Raw genomic sequence first — 21117 nt, 5'->3', positions numbered from 1 at the left:
ACAGTTCCAGTTCCATTATATGACATGACAGGACCGCAACACAGACTGGGGATTGTATTCAATTTACCATCCTGTGTGAGTGGGTCAGCTCCAATGCCAGTGGTGGCACGGTTGCTATCCCCGACCAAGGACAGGGCACGGATCTCTATTTCTGTCAATGGCTCTTGGGTTGTGGGTCCTCCCCCCACCGTACACTGCTGATTGGCTGCTATTGCAGATGAAGTAAATGAAATAAAAAATATTCAGTCCATTTAACATCGCAGACACACAGGTTCTGACACACCCACATCAAAACATGCGTTGATCCTCTTGGCAATGCCTAAAAGCACAAATACATTGCCGTAACCTTAAGATAAATAACATCATCCGTGTGACACTGAACCTACATTTACATGGTACATGGCACATGGGGGGCTGCATAAATAAAATCATTACTTACTCGTGCTACCCTCACCAGGTCATTTCACCTCTTACAGCACCTTTCCCCGGTCTGTACCATGGTACTTGTGGATGACACAGCCTCCCCGATCTCGTCCCATATCTTATACTTCTTTGGGGGCGGGGGGCTTTCCACGACTGCCCTTCGTTAGGTCGGAGTACCTCTCCGTAATATTCTCGAGAAGGGCAGATAACTCCGTCTTGTCGAAGGTGGGCGCCCTCAACCTCCCGTCCTTTTCAATGTTCCTGCGCTTCGACTTTTTTTTTTTAACATTTCCATTATATTTATGTTGTTATGATTTTTGATTTGTAAAATATGTCTTATTATTCAAACTGTATAATTATTATTTGTTATGAATATTTTTTAACTCTGCAATCTGTTATTAAACCAACGAACCCTCGACTAGCTTGCTGCACCTTCTCACTCTCTCCTTCGGCTTCAACTCACTGCGCATGCGCGGATGACCCCTGACCCCCAAAATCGTGGGTAAAAAGCTTTTCTGAAAAAAACGAGGGGGATAAAATCACGCATGCGCAGTTCAGTGCCGCACTTTTCATCAAAAAGAAAGTCGATCTGGATCGACTACAATGTTACCACCCGCTGCACACCGCTCGCATACCGTCGAAAAAAGAGCGACCAAAATTGCTCTCTTCGATCTAGGCGGTATGGCGGCGGTTTGAAACGACACACCACCGGCATACCGTCGAGAAATGGCGGACCTCATGTAATAACTAATTTCGGGCCCCATAAGTGTTTTATTGCTTTTATTTGTAGGACATTTTATTCAGTTATTAGATTAAAGGGCTGGGATTTCTGTAATCAGTTGTTATAATCAGACATATATAACTTTGAATGCTATTAGCATAGTAGTACCATGCACACATACTCAGCTCTATTAATGAAGTTCTGAAAGATTTAAAGGAACTGTTATGCTGCCCTCTAATTCTGCCCTCCTGAGCATGCCTGATTATAATCGCTCAACCATTGGTGGCCGTGCCTTGATGTTGCCTAGGCCCTAAGCTCTGGTATTCTCTGCCTAAACTCTCCGCCTCTCTACCTCTTTCCTCTTTCAAGATGCTTCTTAAAACCTACCTCTTTGACCAAACTTTTGGTCACCTGTGCTAATTTCTACTTAGCGGCTCAGTGTCAAATTATTTTGCATAATACTCCTGTGAAGCACCTTGGGACGTTTCACTACATTAAAGGCGCTTTATAAATACAAGTTATTAATTTTTTTATCCTTTACATTTTTACGGTTTTGACCAACAGCTAATATTGGAGTAACAAGTATACTTAATGTTCTTAATATTTTTTTAATAAAATATTGAAAGTGCTGATAAGTTTTAGTGCAACTGATAAAGCATGCATTAACTGAATTATTTCGTTTTTTTTAATACTATAAAGTTCCAACAGCGGTAGAAGGGAAAAATAAACTGTAATATTTATGCTAATATGCAATTAGAAAGATTTTGTTTTTAAGCAGTTTACTGGTTTTCATGCATACATAGGAACAGGAGTAGACCATTTAGCCCCTCGAGCCTGTTCTGCCTTTCAATTGGATAATGGTTGATCTATACATCAACTCCATTTACCATTTTGATATCATCATCCAACAAAAATCAATTGATCTCAGACTTGAAAAATTCAATTGACCCAGCATCCACAACCTTTTGATGGAATGAGTTTCAGATTTCCACTTGTGTGGGAAAAAATGCTTCCTGATTTCACTCCTAAATGGCTTAGCTCTAATTTTATTATGCCCTCTTTCTTAGCCCACCAGAGAAAATAATATCTCTGTATCTACCCAATCGAATCCCTTTGTCATGTTAAACATCTAATTAGATCACCCTAAACCTTCTAAACTCAAGGGAAATACAAGCCAAGTTTATACAGTTTGTCCTCATAATTATGCTTTTTAAGCTGTGGTATCATTCTGAAGAATCTGTGCTGTACCTCTTCCAAGACCAATATACCTTTTCTCAGGTGAGGTGTTGTGCTCAAAACTGGTTGCAGTACTGTAGATGGGGTCTAACCAAGGCTCTGTACAACTGAAGCATCACTTCCTCATTTTTGTATTCCAATCCTCTTGAGATAAAGGCCAACATTCCATTAGCCTTTTTGTACTAAGCTCTAGCTTTTAGTGATTTGTGTACATAGTCACCTAAATCCCTTTGCTCCTCCACAACTTCTAGTCTCTCACCATTTAAGAAAACATTTGTCTTTCCCAGGTCCAAAGTGGGTGACCTGACACTTCCCCCATTGAACTCCATCTGCCATAGTTTTGCCCACATGCTTAACCACTTTGTAATTTTCTGCTACCGCTCAGACAACTAACTTAGTCCCTCCTAACTTAGTGCCATCTGCAAACTTGGATATGCAACTCTCTAATCCTCATTCAACTCATTAATATATACGGTGAAAAGCTGCAGCCACAATACAGATCCCTGGGGAACACCACCTGTCACATCCCGCCAATCAGAAAATTGACCCATTATCTCTACTCTTTGTCTCCTACCTCCCAATTAATTACTGCCCCCATCACAAGGTTACCTCCAATTCTGTACACTTTCATTATTGCTCTTGTGTGGATCCTCATCAAATGCCTTTGGAAGTCCATATACACGACATCTATAGACACCCCCCTAGCCACCATGTTAGCGACCAGCTCAAAAAATTCAACTCAATTACTCAGACATAACCTCCCCTCACAAATCCACGATGACTCTCTTTGACCAGCTAATACTTGGCCAAGAGCTCAGTGACTCTGTCCCTTGTGATAGTGTCCAGTAACTTCCCTACAATTAATGATAAACTGATAGGTATGTAGTTAGCAGGTTTCTCCCTCCCTCTCTCCCTTATTAAATAATTAAGTGACATTTGCACTCTTCGAATTGAAGGGCACAATTCCTAAATCTAGAGAGCTTTGGAAAATTATGAGTAATGCATCTGCAATTTCTTCCCCAATTTTTTTTCATAGGCTGGGGTGGAAACCATTTAGTCCTGGAAATGTGTCTATCTTAAGTCATATTGTTTTCTCCGTTACCATTAATCCACTAAGTTCCTCCCATTGACTTAGGTTCCCTTCTATTGCTGGTATTTTGTTCTCTTTCTCCATTATGAAAACAGAGGTAGCACTCATTTAGCAAGTCTGCCATTTCCTTATTATCTAATCTCGTCTTGCCTGCATCTGTATTTAATAGGCTATTCCCTTTTACCCTTAATTCTCTTTTTCTTCTAATATATTTGTTAAAACTTTTGCTGTTAGCTTTGATATCCCTTGCATGTTTTCTTCATATTCCCATTTGCGCCACTTATTACTACCTTTGCATCCCTTGCTTTTCCCCAGTACACTAGATTTTCACTTTTTCCATGCACTTGTGTATGCCTTTTCTTTTAGCTTGATACTGTCTCTTACTTCATTTGTTGACCATGGTTACTTAATTATATGTGAAGCCTTTGGGCGTGAAATTGCCCAGCGCCCATTTGGGATGGTAATTTTTTTCTCGGAGAAAAGTTAGCGCCCACAAGATGGGTTGCCAAATTGTAGCTACTTGGGCGTTTTCACCCCAGGAGCGAGGGGGCAGTAAAGGTGCTAATGGCCTCAGCTAGGCACTGCAGGGGCGCTATTCACAGCCACTTACCCAATTTCAGCTGAGTTCCATTATAATCAATCAGCCTTCAATCCTAACTCCAGCTCCGTCTGGCTCTTAAAGGGATAGTTATTTGAACCTGCTGATGCTCGTTTTCAGCATTGCTCAACTCCTTCACTCATCTGTGGAGTTCGAGAAGGAACTGAAATGGCTGCTGCAAACCCCCTTCAAGGGAGAGGACCACGAGATTCAGCAATGTGGCTCTGGAGGCATTGGTGGGGGCACTAGAGACCAGGAGGAACTCCCTCTTCCCTGCCTAGGGAAGTCAGCTATCACCGCAGGTGTTCCGTGCCATGTGGCAAAAGGTAGCCCGGGAGGTGTCGGCCAACAGAGAAGACCAAGCTTCCATACCTCCTCCATACCAGCTTCTCAACCTCTGTCTGCGCACACTGTGCAAACCACCACTTCCACACCATTGAGCCACCAAGCAGCTGCAGATACTCACACTCACATCTATTCAACCACGGTAGGCATATCTTCCACATACATTGCTGGACTCTTACACCAATTCTTTTGCATGCCAAAATGACACATAAGAGACAGGAGCAGCAAAGGACTGGAGGAGGGGTTATCTGACCTGCGAACCCTCTCCGATCTTGAGGAGGGAGTACTGTGGCTCATGGGCCCTCAGCTGGTGGGCGCTGTGGCCGGCGGAGACGTCAACCCCGCTGGGGGCAACAACATATCTTTATCCCCTCTCCTCTCATAACACTTTCCCTAAGACTTCATCATCACTGCGCGCAGCTGAGCAGGGCGCTCCCGGCAGGAGTGAAGTGCTACCTTGTAGCACCTCTGCAAAACGCCCATCCAATTACGTGGGGGGTGATTTTTGCGCCATGCCTGGGCAAAACCCATTTTGCGCCCTGTTACACCTCCCGGAGGCACTAACAGGCATTGCAAAAAGGGGCAATTTAGTCATATTATGGTCACTATTTGTAAGATGTTCCCTCACTGTCAGACTGTTAACGAATTGTGGTTCATTACTAATTCCAGTATGGCCTGTTTCTGGGTGGATTTTGCGGTCAACATATGAATTGGTGTCAGCTGTTAGTTTTTCTGTGGGCTTTTTTACTTCGAGTTCCTATCAGCCAACTATCCAAAAAGCGTAGCACTCTCTACAAAGCACCTGGAACCTGTAAAAGCAATTGTGTATCTCCTTAACCAATCAGATTGAAGAATCGATAATTAGCAGCACAAGTCTAAACTCGGAAGCGTCAGTTAGATTATTTAATTTAATGTCTAATCAGGTACTGAAAGAAAAATAAAGAAGGAAAGAAAGGTTGTTTTAAGAGAGAAAGATAAAATAAAATTTAAAAATCTTTAGTTACTCATCTTTTTTTAAATCTCCAACACTAATTAAAATCTGAAGGAATGAGACTCCATATTTGTAAAAGTTAATTTTCAGTGCCAAAGAGGTTGTTTGGCAGTAAGCAAGTCTTACCATGCTATTAAAAAGGTACTTGCATTGAAATGGACAAGCCCTAACTTCTGGCAAGTTTAGTTTATATCTATGAGATAAGTACAGGAACCGCTTGCCATTCAATGTATTTTAATGGGGAGCCAGACGACAAGATACTGTTTTCGGGAAGCTTTTGGAGCAACGTCCCATCTGGGACAGCAACTTCTAGATTTCTGCATTTAACTGCATGTGTAGTCGCCAGAAGTTGCTGTCTGATTTCCACATAAATAACGGTGAGCGCTATGAGCCTCACCATTATTTCTACTGCCCATTGTTTAGAAATCTGTCCCTAATACATTCTAAAAATGTTATTGTCTTTACTACTTGAGCTGTTCTGCTTCTCCCAGTCTATGTGAAAATTAAAATCTCGTGTTCTAACTAAATGTTTTTGCTCCATGTTTCCCATATCTCTGTATTAATATATCTCATCCCCACCCCCACCCACCCACTACATCAGTACTATCAGGAGGTCTAGACAACTTTTACCAAAATCTTGTATCCTTCGTTGTTCTTTAAATTAAACCCATAGTGTTCCCAATGCCTGATTACCTTTAATAAAATCCCTTCTTTCCACTGCTGTAATTGTGTATTTTATCAATATTGCTACTCCCTCTCCTTTCCCAATTTCCCTTTCCGTTCTAAAGACCCTGTAGCCTGGAATATTTAGCTTCCAATCGTGCTCAGCTTTTGGCCAAGTCTCTGTAATGGCTACTACATCATACCATCTGAGCTGAATTTGTACATCTTACTCACACTACTTCTTTTGCAGCTTGCATTCCTTTACGGAACTCTTATCCGGGTAACTGTCCCCACTCTGCCCATATGTCCTGCTAGTCTTTTTCTCACACATTCTGACTTAGTGTGGATTTCCCCCCATTTAAATCTTTCACCACTGCCCTATATATCCTTCTCGCAGGGAGACACGTGTATCTGAAAGCAGCCTTCCCTTGGCCCCAAATGTGGTCATAGTGTTCTAGGAATCTGAAACCCTCCCTTCTACACCATTCTTCAAGCCATGTTTTGACAATCCTAATCTTTCTCTCCCTGACTGGTCCATAACCTAGATATTACTACCCTGGAGGTTCAGCTTTTTAATCTAGAAATTAAAATCTTGCAGAACTTCAAATCTACTCCTATCTATGTCATTGGTTCCCACTTGAACCACATTCTCTCGCTGCTCACCCTCCCATTCCAGAATTTTTGTATTGACTTTGTGATGTTCTGGCACCTGGGAAGCAACATACCATTTGGGACACTGGATCACGTCTACAGAAGAAACTGACTATAGAATCTCCTACAATCACCACTCCTATTCATGCCACCCGTACTCTTTCCCCCACAGCTAACCACTGGCTCCTCAGTGCCTTTTAGTAACTCATGGTAACTCTCCTCTATGTCACCTTTTTTGTCCACATCACTGGTATATAAATAGGTATACATATTGGGCAAATCCAGCTCTACAGATGATGCCCTTTCTACCCTTATCTGCCACTTCCTGCCTTATCTACTGGTAGTCACCAGTCTCTCTTAGAAACATAGAAATTTACAGCACAGAAGGAGGCCATTTCGGCCCATCGTGTCCGCGCCGGCCGACAAAGAGCCGCACTGTCCTCGGTTAGCAGCTTCTCTACTCCAAGTAACCTGTGGGGCAACCACGCTCTGGAATGTCAGCTCGAGATAACGTTCTCCCTCCGGAATATCTATCTAGTTGACTCTCAAGCTTTGCAACTTTCTGCTTGAGGAGTGCATCCTTCATGCACTTTATGCTTATGTATTCCCCCTGCCTGATACGCGAGTCCAGGCAGTTCCACATCATGCATGCCACATACAACGCTCCAGACTCCGACAGATTTGTAAAAGTTATTGTTTATTGAATGATTTACTCTTTAATTTATTATGTTTACTTAATATGTTTTAAAAGTCGCTCTTTGTCCTACACCTGAACGTATTATATAGTAAAAACTGTAAATTAGAGTTCAGATGACTACTTACTTAAAAAATACTTTGCACTTTTCGGGCACAAGCGCTCCTCGTAGGTTGTTGTTTTTTTTTGGTGGGTGAAATGGGAGTGGGTTGGAAAAACAATCCAGTAACGGATTGTTAGGGCTTTTATTTTGAAAAAGTGGTGGTGACACTATATGTAAATACCTGGTCTATGATTCGCTGAGTCACACACTATCCTAATCAGCAAATCTGAGTGTAAGGGAAAGATCCTAACATTCATCCACTCTCTGCTTTCTGCTCTCTGCTAAGCTAGCAATAACATTTCCACTTTTATATCTTACAGAGGTGAATCTACTTCGGCATGTGGAGAAAGATGTTCTTATCCCCAAAATGGTGAGGGAGAAGGCCAAGGAACTCTGTTCAGATAAAGTGGAAGGTAATGATGTACTCTTTGGTGGCAGTATTTCTGCAGCAGTGTTAGATGTATGCAGTGCATTCAAGCAGTAGTGCTTGTGACGAAAGATGCAATATTCATTATATTACTGTAATTCAACACTACATTATTCAACAAGAACATTAGAAAGTTGTATGACCAAGTTTATAAATGCACACTGTGTTGTACTGAACCACACAGATTAAAAAGTTGCAGATTCAGTTCCTGGTATGTGCTGCGAGCTGCTCTCAACCAGAGTGACAGCTGGGACGCTATAGCGGGAATTTTAACCTAAAAAAATGGTAGGAGATGTATGAAAAGCTAAAGTGTTGAAAAGCTAAAGTGTTAAAAATCTGAATCCCGACCAGAACCCGCCTCTAACCCACCATTTCCGGTTTTAACAGCGGCGGGATGGGGTGAGCGGGTGGCAGGCAGGTCGTCCATTTCAATATTATAATGAGGCTGGAAGGCTCTGACTTAAATTCCATTCTGAATGTAACTTGAGCTGGTAGGGTTTTGCAGGCCTCGTGAAACCCAGCAGCTAAAGTAAGACGAGGACTGCTGGATCCTGGAGTTAAGCACCTTTACACTTTCCTTCCCCCCCCACCCCCCCACCCATGCGGAGCCCCCCCTTCCCCTCCGGCCCTCGGATCTGCCCCTCTGACCACCCTCACCGCTCCTCTGGCCGCCGATCATTCCTTAATCCCCACCCCGTGCTGTGCCCTGCCCCCGATCCTCACTGAACCTCGCCCCGTGACGCTCCCTGCCCCCGATCCTCACTGACCCCTGACCAGTGCTGCTCCCTGCCCCCGATCCTTACTGACCCCCGCCCTGTGCTGCTCCCTGCCCCCGATCCTCACTGACCCTCGCCCCGTGACGCTCCCTGCCCCCGATCCTCACTGACCCCCGCCCCGTGCTGCTCCCTGCCCCCGATCCTCACTGACCCCCGCCCCGTGACGCTCCCAGCTCCCAATACTCACTGACCCCCGTCCCGTGCTGCTCCCTGCCACCGATCCTCACTGACCCCTGCCCCGTGCTGCTCCCTGCCCCCGATCCTCACTGACCCCCACCCCGTGCTGCTCCCTGCCCCCGATCCTCACTGACCCCCACCCCGTGACGCTCCCAGCCCCCAATACTCACTGACCCCCGCCCCGTGCTGCTCCCTGCCCCCGATCCTCACTGACCCCCGCCCCGTGCTGCTCCCGGCCCCCAATCCTCACTGACCCCCGACCCGTGCTGCTCCCTGCCCCCGATCCTCACTGACCCCCGCCCCGTGCTGCTCCCTGCCCCCAATACTCACTGACCCCCACCCCGTGCTGCTCCCGGCCCCCAATCCTCACTGACCCCCGACCCGTGCTGCTCCCTGCCCCCAATACTCACTGACCCTCGCCCCGTGCTGATCCCTGCCCCCGATCCTCACTGACCCCCGCCCTGTGACGCTCCCTGCCCCCGATCCTCACTGACCCCCGCCCCGTGCTGCTCCCGACCCACAATACTCACTGACCCCCGCCCCGTGCTGCTCCCTGTCCCCGATCCTCACTGAACCCCGCCCCGTGACGCTCCCAGCCCCCAATACTCACTGACCCCCGCCCCGTGCTGCTCCCTGCCCCCGATCCTCACTGACCCCCACCCCGTGCTGCTCCCTGTCCCCGATCCTCACTGAACCCCGCCCCGTGACGCTCCCAGCCCCCAATACTCACTGACCCCCGCCCCGTGCTGATCCCTGCCCCCAATACTCACTGACCCCCGCCCCGTGCTGCTCCCTGCCCCCGATCCTCACTGACCCCCGCCCCGTGCTGCTCCCGGCCCCCAATACTCACTGACCCCCGCCCCATGACGCTCCCTGTCCCCGATCCTAACTGACCCCCGCCCCGTGCTGCTCCCGACCCACAATACTCACTGACCCCCGCCCCGTGCTGCTCCCTGTCCCCGATCCTCACTGAACCCCGCCCCGTGACGCTCCCAGCCCCCAATACTCACTGACCCCCGCCCCGTGCTGCTCCCTGCTCCCGATACTCACTGACCCCCGCCCTGTGACGCTCCCTGCCTCCGATCCTGACTGACCTCCGCCCCGTGACGCTCCCTGCCCCCGATCCTCACTGACCCCTGCCCAGTGCTGCTCCCTGCCCCCGATCCTCACTGACCCCCGCCCCGTGACGCTCTCTGCCCCCGATCCTCACTGACCCCCCCGCCCCCCGCCCAGTGTTGCTCCCAAGCCTTCGATTAGGGAGCGGGAGGGAAATCACACAGGATTCTGTTTCCTGATCACCAGTAACCCCTGCTCGAAGTTTATGTTGGACTACAATTCTGGAGTTACAAAATAGCTTGCTGAACATCACTGTCTTGCACAACTGCAGGGTACAGCTGGCATCCATGGAACCATTTTGTGGACAGGTAACAATTTTATAAATGGGTATTCCACACATCATGCACTACTTTCATTTTCTAAGTGGTTAAGGGGCATGTTCGCTGGGAAATATAGATCTTTAGCACATTAATGCATTTTCCAACAGATTAGACATATAAAGATATATTTAAATATGATTCTCTCTCTCTCTCTCTACATACATATATGCGCTGCTTGGGGTGTGGCGCTAATCTTGCATACCCCTTTTCTGTCCAGTTCACTCCCCCCATTGCTGTCCCCATGGACTTCACCAGTGATGAACAATCTTTAACCCACTCTGTACTCCCTCCAGGATGTCCATTAACTTGCGAGCAAGGCCCTCGTTATTCATGATCTTATTGTGGATGTGTGCACTGAGATCACGGCCTGACTCAAACTTGAATCATGGGTGATGACATCTTGCCGTTACTGAACCCTCCACGCTCAGCTTTACCTTCTATCACATGACCTTGCCTAAACCGCCACAGTGATGGTGTGGCCATGATCACCAAATCTCACCTTGGTCTGTCCCAATACTCCTCTGATACCTTCTACTTTGAGCACCTTACTTTGTTCCACCTCTCTCGCTTCCAGTTTAAAATGCTCATTCTCTACTGACCACCAAGCCCCACCCCAGTTTCTCACTGAGACACCCTTACTGCTTTCCTTTCTTAGCCTCGGCACTGAGCGACTTCTCATTCCCGGTGGTTTCAACATCTATCTCAACTCACCTTGCCCACTCTCCTTTGCGTTCACTAACTGTTCCCTCTCCTCCGGTACTGTCCCCTTCTCTTTAAAATCTATTATCATCACCCCCTTCCTCAAAATACACCCCCTTGCCCCCTTTTACCTTGCAAACTACTACCACTTCTCCAACCATTTTTTCCTTTCCAAAGTTATTGGACATGTTGCCTCCCGAATCCATGCACGTCTTTCCTGCAATTCCATGTTTGCACCTCTCCAATCAGGTTTTCCACCCTTGTTATAGCTCTTAAATGACATTCTCTGTGTCTGTGACCGTATTGTACTAATCCTTCTCGATCTCTGTGCAGTCTTTGATGTAGCTGATCATACCATCCTCCTCCAATGCTTCTTCTCCGTTGTCCAGCTGAGTGGTACAACCCACACCTGGTTCCACTCTCACCTAGCCAATCCTAGCCAGGGAATCTCCTGCAATGGCTTCTCTTCTCGCCCCATACCATTATCTCTGGAGTTCCTCAAGCATCTATTCTGTGGCCTGTCTTATTTCTCATTTACATGCTGCCCCTCAGTGACATCATCATGATGTAAGGTTCCACATGTAATCTGACGACACTTAGTTCTACTGCATCACCACCTCTCTCTATCCCTCCACTTTCTCGGTGTTGTCTGACATCCAGTATTACATGAGCAGAAATTTCCTCCAATTAAACATCGAGAAGATTGAAATCATCACTTTCAGTCACTGCCACAAACTCCATTCCCTTGCCACTATCTCAGGCTAAATCACTGTTCTGTAAGATTTCTAAATCTCTGGCATTAAATTGACAGCAAGACCGATTCTTTTAAAACAATTTGGAATAGTTGATTAAACACACACACATGCACAGCCATCATCAGTCGCCAGCCATCCTACGGATCTACTTAGTTACAACAGATACAATGATGTTACAATAATGATTTATAAAAAGGTATAAAAAATGTATACGTCACTTCCTTCTGGCCTGCTTCTTTGTCTGTAGAGGAAGGTCCTGCTTTTGCCATGTGCTTAAGAAAAGAGAGAAGAAGAGGAAACCCAGCAATCTTTGACTTGACTTATTATACCCCATAAGGCCATTGTTTCTCAGAAAGCCTCAGGATTGGATCTTGGTTCCAGGGCCATTCCTGATTGACGTCTCCTTATACATGTGTCTGTCTGGAGGGCCGGTGCCATTTCTTGATTAGGTTATTGGCTTTCCAATTAACACCTGTTCTAGTTTGGTGAGTTTCAAAGCCATGCTGACATGAACTTGGGGAAGTCATCCATTTTGTTTCTTTCAACACTACAGCCTTTCCATATAATCTACCCTTTTAACATTTATTTATATCAATTTTATCATTACTAAACACTTTTATTCTTACAATTCTCAACCTTGGCGTCCTATTTGAACCTGAGCTGAGCCTCCGATCCCAAATTCTCTCTATCATAAAGACCTATCTCAGCTCCTGCCTCAGCTTATCAGCTGCTAAAACCCACATCCATGCTTTTGTTACCACTAGGCTCGACTATTTCAATGCCCTCCTGGCCGGACTTCAATCTTGCACCCTCCATAAACTTGACTTCATCCAAAACGCTGCTGCCCATTTCCTAACCTACAGCAAGTCCTGTTCACCTATCGCCCTTGTGCTCGCTGGCCTACATTGACTTCAGGTCCACCAACACCTTGATTTAAAAATTCTCGTCTACGAGCTGCTTCTTTTCTATTGTAGTAGCAAAGCAAATCAAATGTCAATACCTAAGTTGGATATCCAGGCCAAATCTTCCAACATACCAGCATGGATATCTTATAGGCTACCTGTGAATTTTCTTTGAGAGCAGCGGGTCTGGTTAGGAGCTTCACAGTCACATGATGGGGATGCTTTAATCTTCCATCTATGTAGAAGGTGGCAGCATCTACCATGACCAGTTCTGAGGCGGTTGATGGTTGTTCACTATTTGATCCTTCAGGTTGTACCGTGGGGTCTTCTATAAGGAATCCAATTCCGTATGTCACAGTTCTTCCAAGCATCTCTACGTGCTGAAATCCCTTCTCGCCCCTCCTTATCTCTGGAACCTCTTCCAGCCCTTGAAAAACTATGCACTCCTCCAATTCTGGCCTGTAGTGCATTCCCCACTCCCATCACGCCATCATTGGTGGCCGTGTCTTCAGCCGTATAGGCTCGAAGCTCTGGAATTCCCTCCCTAAGGCTCTCTGCCTCTTAACCTCTCTCTCCTTAAAACATATCTCTTTAGCTAAGCTTTTGGTCACTCATACTAATATCTCCTTATTTGGCTTGCCATCAAATTTTGTTTGATAATGCCTCTGTGAAGTGCCATGGGAGGTTTTTCTACATTAAAATGTTATTATAAATGCAGAGTGACTATTTATCTTAACTCGCTTCTGCGCATGCGTCTTCAGACTCCGTCCCCCCCCCCCCGTTTCCCCCCCCGCCCCCCCCCGCCGAGTGCAATTTCCACTAACCATTTTTTGCGCATGCGTCCTCCCTCTGCCACTCCCCCCCTCCCTCACAAAAACTGAAACCGGAACTGGCCCCGAGCACCATGTTGCCTCCATTGTGCCAAATGAGCCTCCGAACGCATCCTCCACTGTGTTGGCTGAGCCGCTGATCATCCGCAGCATCGAGTCTCCGATCCATTCGGCCCCGAGCCCCGACCCACCGCTCAGTCGGCAGCCCCGAGTCCGGACCCTCCACTCAGTCGGCAGCCCCGAGTCCAGACCCTCCGCTCAGTCGGCAGCCCAGAGTCTCCGATCCATCAGGCCCCAAGCCCCGACCCTCCGCTCAGTCGACAGCCCCGAGCCTCTGATCCATCAGGCCCCAAGCCTCTGATCCATCAGGCCCTGAGCAGCCCCGAGCTTCCGATCAGGCCCTGAGTCCCGAGCCACCTGCAGCGCTGAGCCCCAAGTCTTCGACCGGGCCTCGAGCCACCTGTTAATCATGTTTGGAGAGTTTTGTACAATGCAACTTGATTGTCTTTTATTGTCAGTAAATTTCATGACATTTTTTTTTACATTATTTCCGTTCATTTGGGTCAGTGGCTATTTGGGGTAAGGGATTTCAGCTGGGGGAGGGATGCACTTGCACTGGGGTATGGGACTTTGGCTGGGGGAGGATGCACTTGCGCTGGGGTAAGGAGGGACTTCGGCTGGGGGAGGGATGTGTCCTTTCTGACTTCTGTAGTCCAAATGGATCATGCTACAATGTGAAAAGTTAGGCTGGGCGGTTCCATATCCAAGAAACTTCAGGGTGTGACTTATCCTCCAAGGGGACCAATCAGCAATAGGTCATATGATAATGGAGAGCCAATCAGAGAAACGGCTGCAATTCGGTTAGTACAAATAAATGCATCCATAGAAATGTAAGTTGTTGTCATTACTTTTGTAATACATCTGCTACTTCATGTGAGATAGTTGGACAGAATATAACTATATAATGGTGGATCATGTATATTGTAGTAATCCATTAGCAAAATAATATACAATTTTTTGACACTTTTTTCCTGTTAGACATTTTCTTGTGCCTGGAAAATATTGAGAGAAGGATTTAGTGGTCTGAGATGAGAAATGCTCTTCTATTGTCATTTCCCTTTATCATTCATCATATTGTATAATTATTCTATACTTTCATTAGTGTGAACCCTTCAAATTAGTGGTAAGTTAAAATTAAAACCGTGTCTGGTACCTGACTGAACAATGCTATATAGTTTAATCTAAAGAAAAACTCAAATGACTGATTTGCCTTCCAAGGAGGCTGATATTTAAAAGAGAGATGCACTTCAATCAATTGCTAGGTTTGATCAATAGATGGAGATAGTTTAATTTATGTACCATGATAATTTTCCATGCGATAAAAAGTTAGGGCTTTCTTATCAACCTGCATTAATAATGCTCAAGTTTATAAAGGGAAGAAATTATGTCATAATATTATGGCCTATAGGTCAATGAGGATTAAGCATAGAATGTAATGAAGACTGTATACAAAATGTATAAAATAATGTGAATAAGACATGCTGAGCCTGCTTTTGGCATGTACTGAGAGCACATATTGTGTGATATGTGCTCCAAGCATACACCAGGAACATGCACAGCAGAAATTTTACTAAGGGTATGTATTTTGAAGATGTGTTGATGAAGGTTAAGCATGGCATACTGGGGCCAAAATTGTTCCCTGAATGAAACGGGGCGCACCTACCGATATAAATGATTTTTCTCCGCCCCAATCCATGGGGTGCAGAGTCGAACGATATTGAGGTCTTAAAAGTTTTTTTTTCTCTGGGCGGTGTTTGGGGCAGATGAGGGGCAGAAGTTGTTCGGTAGCGGGGTGGGCGGTCAGCGCGGCGACGCCTATGACGTCAGCGTCCCTCCCCTTAAGTTAAAGGGGGAGGGCCGCTGCGAGCTTTGCACAAAGCCACCAGGGAGGGTTTTGGCCTGTCGGCGGCCTGGTCGAACCCATCCTTGTCAGAGTCGGACGACCATTAAAATAAAATGCCGGCCGCGGCAGTGCACCCTCCCTTTTAGGGGTGGGCGCGCCGCCCAACCACTAGCAGCATCCCACCGGGGGAAATTGTCGGGGGCACTGAGCGGCAGCTGATCTGCTCCCACGGGGCAATTTCCCACGCTGGGTGGAAGGGGGGTCGCTGCTGGTTGGTAAAGGGTCTGCGTCTGCCCGACGGGGCGGGAACATGGGCAAGGCGGTAGCGTGCACCGCCACAAATGTAAAGGAGGGCAATTTCTCAAATGTCAGCACCTCCACCCCGACTGAGCGGTAGGTGCTTACCGACTTGGAATGGCGCTAAACTTCTGGGATTATCCCAGTGTCAGGGTTGTTGGAGGCAAGTTTGGCAAGCCACATCGATCCATTTAAGCCCTGGTTCTTGAGATATCCAGGGTAGATGCCATCGATCCCGGCTGCCTTTCCACCTTCCATCGCCCTACCAACCACTAACCACCCAGCCAGCTGCATCAGCAATTTGAATGGCCACCACTACATGTGGGGCTACCAAAAAGCAGACCAAGCAGGTGAACAACTAGAAGACTGGGCACTGGCCTCCAATATCCATCTCGTTTACGATGCTATACAGCCAGGCATCTTTATTTTTGCCCACTGGCAGAAGGAATGCTCTTCGGACCTCTGCTTCACGACCGGTGACTGCAAAGCACAGCCGCTCATCCGCTCCCGGAAGATTCTTAAGTACCTCCCCCGCTCACAACACTGACCCAGGATCGTACATGTAGGTATCGAGGTGTCGATCGTCACCTCAGTCCCAATACCAAGATGGAACATCCGTAAGGCTTCATGACCCACCTTCACGAGCATTGTCGAGGATACAATCCAGAGAATACTACCGTTCCCAAACAACACTGACAGTTTTGCTCGACTACTAAAAGTGGGGGCCGTCAGAAGCATCCCGTGCAGCTACAGGAAAGAATACGTACCATGCTGGTTCGAGGACAGCGAGAGACTGCTGACGCAATTCAACGTCGCTCAAGACCTGGACTCAGCAACAGCACTTATGGATTCTCTGTGCAAAGGCCGATTAGCTCGTGAGTGAGAAACCACCGAAAACCTGTATTTCTTGCACTCCAGCAGGAAACCCTGGAACCTGCTCCACTGGCTTGGCAGATGCCATCGCAGCCTTTCTCCTAACAAACTTAAAGATAACGACACCTACCAAAATGAAACAAAGAGTGAAAAAGCTACTTAAGCTCTCTCTGCAAAAAGCCACTCTGCACACCACCTTTTCGGCGTTATGCTTAGAATACCTGTGTATACTTTCAATCACATGCTGCCATAATCATTGATCCACTTTTAAAATTTTGATCAAACACCAATTTTGAACAGTACATGTTAATTGCGGTGCTGAAACAAGAGCACCCAGTACAGGACATTACTTTTACGTATTTTATTACGTACAGTTAGAGCAGGGATTCTCAACCTTTTTGCTTCTGTGGTCCCCCTCCATATTATAAAAATTCTGAGGTCACCCTGTAACACAACACAAGTATTTTTTTTCTGTATATAAAAATTAGTTATTGGCTCTTTTACACCTATGTAAAAAAAAAGAATTTATTTTAAGTCCTAAATTTACATAAGCAAAATACTGCGGATGCTGAAAATCTGAAATAAAAATACAAAATGCTGGAAATACTCAGCAGATCAGGCAGCATCTGTGGCACGAGAAACAGAGTTAACTTTTTTAGATATGATGAAATGTCATCGACCTGAAACATTAACTCTTGTTTCTCTTTCCACAGCTGTTGGCTGACCTGCTGAGTATTTGCAGCATTTTCTGTTTTTATCTAAATTTCCATTATGTGCGGATTAGCTGCCCAAGGTCTGTTCCACCCCATCAACCATTTGCTTAACAGGAACTGAACCAGGAGCAACAAGTGCATTGCTTTGTGCACACTCACTCAAACTGGACTAAAATTTCAGGTCCATTTCAGAAACAGAACTTCCCTCTTATTTCGATACCAAACCCCCAACATCATCATCATTATAGGCAGTCCCTCGAACGAGGATGACTTGCTTCCACGAGAGTTCACAGATGTTTCAATGAAGGACCTGATGTTCCAGTCCTGAACTCCAATTGAGGGGTGGAAGATGCCTGTGCGTGGATTTTTTAACGTGTGATGACCGGTACACACCAGCCACAACACGGGCCTTTGTCCAGTGGTAAGGTTTGAACCAGGACGACTGGAGACTTGCTCTGCTGCACGGGCCTAGTGCACACACACATCGCAGTGTGGGCAGGCCTGTGCTGCCTCTGGGCCCTCGACTCTTCTGGACCCCGTACCCTCATTCGCCGCACCTTCACCCACTATGTCCCAGGGCCCGGCGCTCCAGCTCTATTTGTAGCCCTGAACTGTTTGCCCTTACAGTATGTTCTTATTTGTGACATTCTCCCCTTGTCCTAGCTACTTACAGGTGCACTTATACCTTCGATAAATGTGCTATTCCGGCTTCTCTCCGGCCAATCCCCAACATGGCGGTGAAAGCGACTTGAATTAACAGCACCAGTAATGGTGGCGATGGATGGCACAAGAGAGAAATAAACAGGGCCCTGAGTGATTTTCACCCACCCGACCTCATTACCATAAATCCTTTAGTGGCTTTCTTCCTCCCCAACCCTTTAACAATCAGCACCCAGACTAGGCCTATCCTTCCGTCAGAGAAGCACTTGGCAATGAATATAAAGCTCTGAGTCTGAGGTATGGGGAAAATTGTGACACAAATAGCTATTTTATTAATTCAGCCTGAAGACATTGAAGGAGCGAGTCACATAGGATCTCGATTATGACGGCCATGCCGCAGGCCCAGAGAATGGAAATTTTCTTTCTTTTCCCTCTCCCCTCTCCAAGACCATATAGTGTGCTTACCAATCTTCCCTTTAAGCTGTGTGGCTGCGCATCACTCCAGGGGTCCTACGTAGGCGGTGAGCCGACTTTCAAATTGAAAAAAATGCGCATGCCTCTCTCCCCTGTTGCTTCTTTTGGTTTTGAATTATTAATACTCTATTAAATTCAGAAGGTATTTTAAGCAGAGTATGTGTGCCTTTCCTCAATCTCAATTTTTAAAAAACCATCAAATTCTGCGGATGTTGGAAATCTGAAATAAAAACAGAAAATGCTGGAAATACTCAGCAGGTCAGGCAGCATCTGTGGAGAGAGAAACAGAGTTAACGTTTCAGGTCGATGACCTTTCGTCAGCCTTTAATAATCACCGGATTATTAAGTGTGTTTTGTGATAGAAAATGTAAAAGTTAACATTATGGATCTGCAAAGACAGAGGGAGAGACGTACAGACAGGCACAGAAACACTGAAGCACCAATCAAAAAGACTAAATTTGATATTTGCAGAGATACCGAAGCGCTGTCTCTACCCTTCCTCCCCCTGCCGACCGTTCTGTTTCTCTTGTCCCCCCACCCCAACTCCCTCGAACACCCTCTCTCTCTCTTTCCCTGCCCCCTAGCACCCTTTCTCCCTCTCTGCCCTCTCCCCCACATATATCACCCCGCCCCCCCCGAATGCTACCACTCTCACCCCATCTGCCCCGAGTTTCCAAAGCTTTCTACACTTAGTTGGGATATTTTCACAGCCTATGCATTACACAAATGTCAATCCTAGTTCTCATGTTACATTGTTACAGAAGCTACAATGGGCTTCCCAGGAAAAGCAAGTAAAATGACTTTAATTCAAAGGAAGGAGGCCTCATTACAGTATTCAACAGCAATTACTTATTTCACAAACCTTTGGTTACCAAGGAACATTTAACTCTGGCTGCTGTTGATTTTGACTTGATCTAATTTGTTAGCATTAATTCATTTCTTTGTAACCCAGACTGTTGGTGCTCACAGTCATAGATGGGATAGACTAATTAGGATTGAATTTGGAGGACGAAACTAGGTAAAGCATTAACCTTCACTGCTTCACAGAACCCCAGCTGGTAAAGACCAAATGCAACCCTTTCACGCTCTGAGAGTGTCCTAATGAATACATATGTGACGATTTTAGCCATATTTTAACAATCTGCCCGCTTTGTATTATTTTTTAATGAAAGACTCTAACCTTGGTGATAAGATTTTCTCCTTTTTTTTGAAATGACGTGAAAAATAATTGTACAGTACCTTAATACAATTATTGGACAAAAGCACATGCTACCTTTGTGCAGAAAAATAAATGGTATCGTTCAATTGGCGGCAGAATGGTGCAATGTATTAGAACACTGACATGCTGTGCTTTGGATGGTAGGGCATTCACACTGTCAATTCCCCACATGGGCGAGTTTACATTCTTAAATGCATTGCAGTAAAATGGTGCCAAGCAAGTGTCCTTCCACAGAGAAGGAAACCCAACTCTTTGGATTTTCTAATAACTGGCTAAAAAGCGTCATTGTCAGAGACCTGAGAGTAGGGGGCTGAAATTCCGGGTCCCTTTAAGGCCCGTTTCCGCCGTTTTGCAGTAGCCATGCAGTGGAATCGAGTGGCTGCCATGTTGCAATCCAATGGCCGCCCTGACCCAAATTTAGGTCGGGGGTTTTTCGTCCCGTTCCCACTTCCGCCCCGCTCCTGCCAACCGCCGTAAGCGAGTCATCAAAGCACGCACCTCCATTTTAATCCGTCCCAAATTTAGTTGAAGAAATCCATGAGCCGTTGGATGGTGCCACAATAGCTTTTTCTGACGGTGCATCTTTGCTTCTCTCTCTGCCCTGGCGGTGCGGCGGCCATTAAAGGCGAGGTCCGAATGCCGCGGCCGCCATTTTATTTTTTTTGCAGTCGGCCGGACTATTGTTCTCCCGAGATCAGCCGGGCCGCTAACAGACAGCCTGGCACCTCCTCTTGGGTGCCAGGCCACTGGCCCAGCTGAAACTCTCCCTGGTGGCCCAGTGGCTGAAACTAAAGAATCCCCAATTCTCTCCCCTTTAATGGAGGGGAGAGAGCGTGGTGACACACCCACTGTGACGTCACCACCGTTCCACCGCTGAGTGACGGCGGCGGAGACTCGATGCCGTCCCAACTTCCTCCCTTAGTGTGACTTACCGCCGCACTTCCCCTCCCACTATGACAGACTTCCGGTCCAATGTTAATAAATCTTCTAAGATTGGACAGCTGCCTCATCGCTCCTGGCAGAAAAACGAGATAAAAAATCATAGGTGCGCCAGTTTTCTGACGTGCCTGAATTTCGGCCCCTAGATCTCCTATCTGACCTCATGGCTTTGGCAAATGAATGAAACTGGGAGACTATGGGATTGGAATGGCGGGGAGTGAGAGTGGGGGTGCGGGGTGGGGGAGAGAGAGGATAAAGTAAACATGAAAAAAGTGCATAGATTTTAAAAGGGATTCCCAATTTGCATGTTAGCATTGTGTTTTTGGAATTCTAGATTTTTCTAATGCTCCGAGGAGTCTCTAACCTCTGAGGGCGCACCGTCAGTAGACATATGCACACCCAGCACCAGCGCTGAAACGCACACCTCGGTTGGTCACACGTGAGATATAGTATTGTTACCCGGTGTGGCACAAGTGAGCAAGAGCAGATGATGGAGATAGGGACAGCAGTGGCGACTCCTCA

At 46.5% G+C, this 21117-nt stretch overlaps 1 protein-coding gene across 1 annotated transcript in view; it reads left to right on the top strand.

Moving 5' to 3' along the window:
- Positions 1–21117, top strand: part of cmc1 (C-x(9)-C motif containing 1) — a 144619-nt gene that overhangs the window by 25590 nt on the left and 97912 nt on the right. Inside the window, exon 2 of the mRNA XM_070879945.1 lies at positions 7836–7928. Within this exon, the coding sequence (XP_070736046.1) occupies positions 7836–7928 (93 nt within the window). The remainder of the gene's footprint in view (positions 1–7835; positions 7929–21117) is intronic.

The sequence above is a fragment of the Pristiophorus japonicus genome, chromosome 5 (assembly GCF_044704955.1).
Source record: "Pristiophorus japonicus isolate sPriJap1 chromosome 5, sPriJap1.hap1, whole genome shotgun sequence".
Taxonomy (NCBI): Eukaryota; Metazoa; Chordata; class Chondrichthyes; family Pristiophoridae; genus Pristiophorus; species Pristiophorus japonicus.
The sequence above is the reverse complement of the archived record's forward strand: the minus strand, read 5'-3'. Positions and strand labels throughout refer to the sequence as shown.